The sequence below is a fragment of the Entelurus aequoreus genome, linkage group LG06 (assembly GCF_033978785.1).
Source record: "Entelurus aequoreus isolate RoL-2023_Sb linkage group LG06, RoL_Eaeq_v1.1, whole genome shotgun sequence".
In the NCBI taxonomy this organism is placed as follows: Eukaryota; Metazoa; Chordata; class Actinopteri; order Syngnathiformes; family Syngnathidae; genus Entelurus; species Entelurus aequoreus.
Window position 1 is genome coordinate 37,257,716 of NC_084736.1, and position 7,441 is coordinate 37,265,156.

Sequence of the window (7,441 nt, forward strand, 5' to 3'; positions counted from 1 at the left end):
TATCGGCAAAAAAGCCATTATCAGACATCTCAATATTTGGAATGAAATTGGCCCTAGTGTGTGAATGTGAGTGTGACTGTTGTCTGTCTATCTGTGTTGGACCTGCAATGAGATGGCGACTTGTCCAGGGTGTACACCGCCTTCCGCCCGATTGTAGCTGAGATAGGCTCCAGCACACACACACACACACACACACACACACACACACACACACACACACACACACACACACACACCCGCGACCCCGAACGGGACAAGCGGTAGGAAATGGATGGATGGATGGACAAACATCTCGTCTGACTAGAAGAACATTTGAAAAGTCTATGAACGAGAAGACATAATGATTATGTCTTCTCGTTGATTATGTCATAATCAAGCTTGTTGAGCAAGATTTCACGCTGAACTGCAACATTTATAAAGATCTGACCCAAGTGACATTGTTGTTGTGTATTTTTAAACATTCTGACTTTCCTACAAATTCACGCCATGACGGGGTTTTTTTTGTTTTGTTTTGACGTCTGCGGCTTTAGATCGCTTCCCCCCCCCACCCCACCCCCCGCTATAACTTTGCCGGAACTCGCATGTCCATATCGGGCGAGTAATGTGGGCGTGGCCGGACCGTGTGCCTTTTTTTGGAGTTTTCACGTTGGTGGTCACGTGGTCTGGCCCCATCACCCCCCACTCCCCCCCCCCCCCCCCCCAGTCTAAGCAAAGCGTGCTTTTGCTGTGTTGACAAACTTTTATCTGCGTCACTCGGCGTCCTTTTTGCGGCAATGTTATGGTCGTGGAAAGTGTGTTGAGCGCAGCAAGAAGACGACGTGTGTGTTTACATTGTGACATAAATGATCACGCTAATGTTCACGTAGTTTGATTGGCGCAATGTTCACTACTCGTGTAGAAGACAATAAAAGTGTTTAGGAAGTTTTCTTGCCGCCGTTATCTTGTTTCCCAACGCGTGTAGTTTCCACTCGTCCGACTCCGAGAGGCTGGCGCCAAACTCCCTGTCCATAAATGGGCATGTACGTCACGCCAAGGTTCCAGCCCCCTATTTAAGCGCCACACTGGAGTCCCCGCGGCAGCTCCAATAGAGCAAGTGTGGAGCGGCTCTCTTTTCACGTGCAGCCCACTAAGGCTCCGAATCATGACCGAATAGTTCGTTGTCGGGAGTGCGGAGCCGGGATCGACGCTGGGAGATTAAGAAAAAAAACAAAAAAAAAACTTGGCACCGCACCAGAAGCTGAAGCCCCGCGTCCGTCCCGCCTGGCTCTTCTCTCCTTCCCCCTGACCTGGCCGCACCTGAGCGGGGCCGGTGGGTGGGGACAGCCGCAGGTGTGCGTCCATGCCGGAGTGCCTCTTAGTGCTATGAGCGGGAAAGTGGCGGAGAAGCTCCCTCTGACCATGAGCAGTCTAATTAACGACAGTCTGTACCCAGAAGAGGACGTTCCCGCCTCCATGAACATCTTCACCAGCACGGAGCCCATCAACCACTACTCGCAGATGAACACGGGTAAGAAGGCACTTTTCACTTTTTTAACAGCGCTTTATTTTAAAAAAAATAAAATAAAATAAAAAGGACGCGCGTAGGGGAGACGCGCGCCGAGGAAGGCAACAGTTGTCCCGGAGGCGCGCACCGGTTAGCGCGCACCACTCTTCAATCTGGATTAAAACATCTTTTTATTTTAACTACTCACTACTTGTACAAAATATATTTACAAATTGCAGGTGTTATTATGTATTCCTTTTGGGGGAATATGAAAGTGCAAACACAATTTCTTATATTCAAGATGATTTATAATTAAAAAGGCGATTCCACGTGAAGATAAATACGCGACAAACCCAAATTACAATATATAATATATAGACACTTACTTTACCATTTTTAAGTGTTAATATTAACACATAGCTGATTTTCCGTAATAAAGAACGGCAGGCCCGTGCAACCCTTTTTCTGCACTAAACCGCGAGGCCGTGTTTACATTTTTTTTTTTTTTTGCACATCTATTTTTGTGTCACTCTAATCGGCGCGATGAATAAGAGTCGTGGTTGGCAGGAAATCAATGATCAATTGTGCAACACACCTCGTCAACTCTCACCTCTTCTTTTTACTGTCTTGTCCAAATTAAAAGCCACAAGACTAAATACGCCCACTCCTTCACCTTCACAATATATCCGCAGTCTGTGGAGAATTGATGTGTAAAAAAAAAAACCCACAAGTGACAGCAAATTATTAGCACTTAATGATTTTTTTTTTTAAACGACAATAATAAAATGAGATATAAATGACAATGATACAATAGTGTGCTGCTATTTTAATTCTCTATATTGAGTGTTATTTTTGCCAACAAAAGAATATGCACCTGTGATTCATGCGCCTTCAAAACGTGTGCTGGGGCATTTAGCGTCAAATGCAACTCAATCCGAATCTTAAATTTTAACACACATTCTTCACATGCATTTCTATAAATGTACATTTTGCTGCAAATGTGCTTGGATTTTTTTTCCCTTTCAGGCGTGCATTTTTGCAAATGAAATGTTTGTCAGAGTCAGGGACGGAGGTGTATCAAGGCCTCAAATGGCGTAAATGTGCCTTGACTGGAGGTCTTTTACACTCCCTGAGCGTGGTGCAAAAGGCGTCTGCCTCCTAATCTTCTCCCCCCCTCCCCTGTCAAAAAAAAGGAAGGGATCTTGCCGTTAAGTTTGGCTGTGGTCCAGAGGGAACAAAGCCTGGATCCAGGGGGTGTTGAGGTTGTGAGAGGGAGAGACTTCACATGCAGCAGTCTGTCACTTATACGCCTCACACGCCACTTCAATTTCTTTAGGAAGTTTAGGACTTTTTTTTTTTTAAATACTCCACCAGGCCAAAAGCTTGAATTGTGAACAATTTGCCTCCTTGTGTCGGTGCTGTGAACTCATGTCTTTGTTCCGCTCCGACCCAGACAACATCATGGAGATCGGCATGGGCGGCGAGAAATCCGGCACAGAGATCCAGTACGGCTCCAGCTTCCAGTCAAACCGCAGCGGGCAGACGGTCACCTACCTGGGCAAGTTTGCCTTCGACGCGCCGCCAACGGGCGGCATCGGTGGCTCCGGCTGGTGTCCCGACAACAACATCATCAGCCTGGTCAGCGCGGGGATCCTGGGCGTCTCTCCGTCCCCCGGCACGGTGGGCGCCCAGGCGCCGTCGGCGGCGGCCGGCATGGGCGGGCAGAACTCCGACATGGAGCAGGTTTACGGCGCACCCCTGCCCGCCTACTCCACCTGCAGTGACCTCTACCAGGACCAGGTGTCCTTCCACCACAGTCCTGCCACCAGTTCGGCGCTGGCCTACCCCGGCAATGACTACCACTCTACGTCCAAAGCCCCCATGGACGGCAGTCTTTTCTCCATGATCCCCGACTATAACCTCTTCCACCACCAAGGGGAGGTCAGCGTGATGGAGCACAAGCCCTTTCAGACTATGGACCCCATCCGAGTCAACCCTCCGCCCATCACCCCTCTGGAGACCATCCGAGCATTCAAAGACAAGCAGCAGATCCACCCGGGTTTCATGGGCGGGCAGCAGCACCCTCCCACTCACCACCCGCCGCCCCAGACTCTGACGCTCAAACCCATCCGACCCCGGAAGTACCCCAACCGCCCCAGCAAAACCCCCGTCCACGAACGTCCGCACGCCTGCCCGGCGGAGAACTGTGACCGGCGCTTCTCACGCTCGGACGAGCTGACGCGGCACCTGCGCATCCACACGGGCCACAAGCCCTTCCAGTGCCGGATATGCATGCGCTCCTTCAGCCGCAGCGACCACCTGACCACGCACATCCGCACGCACACCGGCGAGAAGCCCTTCTCCTGCGAGTTCTGCGGCCGCAAGTTCGCCCGCAGCGACGAGCGAAAGAGACACGCCAAGGTCCACCTCAAGCAGAAGGACAAGAAGCCCTCGGACAAAGGCGTGATCGGGAGCCACAGCTCGCCCAGCAACTCGTGTGGGGGCCCCACCATGGGACCCTCGTGACCCCCACTACCTGCACTTAGACCGGCCCCTGAGACTCAGCACGACGGGGCCGCGTCCATGGAAAGACATCAGTTCCTCCCTTTCCTTTCAGTCCCAGGAATGAAGAGAGAATCTTAGTACATTCCGGCTAAAAAGGCCCCCGGTTGTCTCAGCTGGCTTTGCAGAGGTTCCACTTTTGTACATTTCTTACCTGAGAGGAAGCCATAATCTCTGAGGGGTGAGTGACTTGTCTGGGATACTTTCAAAGTGCAATTGTTGTGTTTGTCATGGACACCTTACAGTGGCGCTTGTCTTTCATTTCCCTTTCTTTTTGCAAAGTGTGGTGTTTTTTATTATGATTTTTCTACTTGAATGTTGTTTCCTCCAATGAATGTGCCAAATGTATTTTGTGGTCACTCAGCCAACCTTGTTCTTATTATGGTGCCTGATATATTTGGCCAAACACAGCAGCGATATCAGCGTCCACTTTGGGGTTACTGAAAAGAAAGGTCACATTCCAAACTTATCTCCCTTTTAAGATGCAGGATTTGTGCGCAGTCTGGCTATATGTAAATAACTGACTGACATGGTTTTATGTCATCAATTGGCGTTTTTGAAGCAGTATTTGATGACACCAAAAAACAACAAATAAGTGGCGCTAGCTTGCAAAGCAGCAGTGCTTCCCAGTTTCGGCCCACTCTGTCATAAAGGTGTTTGCTATGAGATTCCGAAAGATGGGCATTTAACAGCAGGGATTGGACACGCTCCTTGCTTTTGTGCCACATATGTGGCCACAGTACCAGTTGTGTGCTCAAACAGTTGTTTGTGCAAGTAAGTCTGCACGCTGTGCAAAACATCTGCATTAATGAAAATAGCCACATAGGGCTGTTGAACAAGTGCAAACTTCTCCTTCACCTTGCAGACATGAAATGATTGCCAACATGTTTTCACATCATGTGGTTTTACATTGAAAGGACGTAAAAAGACCTGTCTTCATTTGGCTTCTTTTCGTCCCATTCGCAGAATATTCTTCCTCAGATTGTCGAACATAGTTTTTTTCCCCCCCAAATCCAAACAGAATTTACCGATACACTCAGGATAAATGACTACTTGAGTTACAGAAAGCCACGAGACATCAAGCTAATGATACTCATCTTTCAGCAAAATTGATGCGAGGGTATTTCATTATTCCTAATGTGCATTTTGGGACTAATAACCGTGCTCGTGTGGCAAGGCGGTGCTCATTTTATTATAATCCTTATTTCTGGAACTTTATCGCTGATACAATTATTGATATTCAACAGAAACAGTTTATGGCAGTCGTTTTTTTTTTTTTTTTGGTGTGGTGGTTCTTCAAAGAGCTTGTTAAATGTATTTGTCTGGAAGAAAGGCAGTTGTGGAGAAAAGAAAATGTGGATTTAGCTTCAGAGGACGTGTTCTCCACCTCTCTCGGAAGGAGTACTTTTCGCTGCCATGCTTGGCTTCCTGGCAAGTGTCCACTTACTTTCCAATTATTTTGGCCTGACGGGGTCCTTTCTCAGCTCATCTCCATGGATAAATGAACAGTTCAGAATTCCACATGAAATATGACTAAATGGGTGGTCCAAGTACCCTCCCAACATGATGTAGCAGCTATTCCCATGCAGTAAAGCACAAAGCAATATAGTTTACAATGTGATTAGCTATAGCAACTATTTATGTTCAATGTAATATTGATGTGAAAACAATGTGACATTATCCAGTGATTATGACTTCATGCTTTTTGAATATATTTGCCCAAAAGGAGAAGATGGATGTGTTTAATTACACGGTGAACGCGGTGTTGATGTTGCATCGTGTCCAAAGAATGCAACACATCGTTTTTTTGTTTTTTTTGTTTTTTCCTCCATGACTAAATGAAGTATAATTACAACCTGGCAAATTCAATGTCATTGGTCACATCCTTGCTTGTCACTTTGTTTCATGACATTTTGTTGTTGTTGCTGTTGTAATGAACAGATGGATTTACACTGTCCTCCTTCCCACCCCCTCGCCGTGTACTTTGGTGGCAGAAACAATACCAGCGGCAGGAAAATTAATCCTCCTGATGTGTGAATCCTACAGATTAATTAAACAATCCCTCCTCGAAGAACAATATTATTTTGTATTTTTTCATTTCACCCTTCCACAAAAGGATAGGGTGATGGTTTCTGACAGAAACGGGAATATGCCTCATCTTCCTTCTCGGCTCCACATTGGCCGGCGTCCAACGTCAGCAGCCATCTTTGTGCCAACTGGGTTGCAGGGTTGGCTGATCAAAAACAATATGTGGTGAAGACACAGGAGCAACAAATCAAAAAAAATAAAATAGTGACCTCAGTCTGCTTGCGAGTGGTAGGCAGCCTTTTGCTATTGTTTGTGTTTTTAATTGTTGGATTTGGTCTCTGTGAAGGCGGCCTCTGGGCAATGGGCTTGTGTAAGATAGTTCTGGACTTCCAGGGTGGCTTCAGGGATCATGTGTTCATCTACAGCAACACTACGCACTGTTTTTCCCCCCTTCCCTGTGTTGTTTCCTTTTCATTGCAGTATATCCTCATGTTTGCATGTGCACGGAAATGTTCCAAAGTGCCACTCGCCCATTGCTGCGGGTGGTGCTCATTTCTTTATTATGCATGAAAATACAACGGGTAGGAAAAATGGGATAAGAACCATTCCAGACGGACAATTTGAGACGCACACTAAGATACTGTTCTGTTGGTTTGTTGTTTTGTTTTTTTCTCCAGAAAACATGTTGTGGACGTCTTTTTGGCCTATTTCCATGTTTATATTACCTTACAATAAGGTCCTTTTATGATGAGTTGAATATTGAAATGAATTTTAATCTATCCTTGTGATGGGGACATGTTTACTCCCCGGTTTACTCGGCACTTCAGTTTGTTGTCATGCAAATGTTTTGTCATTTCTATGTAAGTACTTGAATAAAGAAAGATACCACTTATGTTTGTGGCTTGATTTACACAAATAAACACTGATTGAAATGCTAAAGTTACTTGTTTGAGAATGATTGTGTGTCTGTCTCCTAAGTAATTGCGCTCTGGAATAATGTCTGCTGGTCTCTTCCTAACAGCTATTTACTTACCAACAAAGTCAAAGAGATTTCTTTCAAAATCATTCATGGTTATAAGCCTGTAAAGACTGTGATGGTTAGATAGAAGAAGGACCTTCATGTTACCTGCACCTTTTGTAACATGACTGTTTACCACCTGTTTTGGACTTTGTGAAAGCACTCCATCCCTATCTGTCCTTTCATCCTGGACAACATTCATGACAAATTTGTGCTTATATAAATAAACATTGATTGATTGATTGATTTGTTTTAAAGATGTGCTATTTGGATTTACACTGTATGAGAAAAACATTGAAAAGGAATTTTACCTTTGCAACCTCATTATACTATTGGCTAAGTTTTATATT

At 45.9% G+C, this 7,441-nt stretch overlaps 1 protein-coding gene across 1 annotated transcript; it reads left to right on the plus strand.

Annotated features, from left to right (window-relative positions):
- Window positions 1–1,092: 1,092 nt before the first annotated feature.
- Window positions 1,093–6,965, plus strand: LOC133652199 (early growth response protein 3-like). Its single transcript, XM_062050683.1, has 2 exons — window positions 1,093–1,507; window positions 2,937–6,965. The coding sequence occupies exons 1-2, from the start codon at window positions 1,363–1,365 to the stop codon at window positions 4,007–4,009; spliced, it is 1,218 nt and encodes a 405-aa protein (XP_061906667.1). The 5' UTR covers window positions 1,093–1,362; the 3' UTR covers window positions 4,010–6,965.
- The last annotated feature ends 476 nt before the right edge of the window (window positions 6,966–7,441 follow it).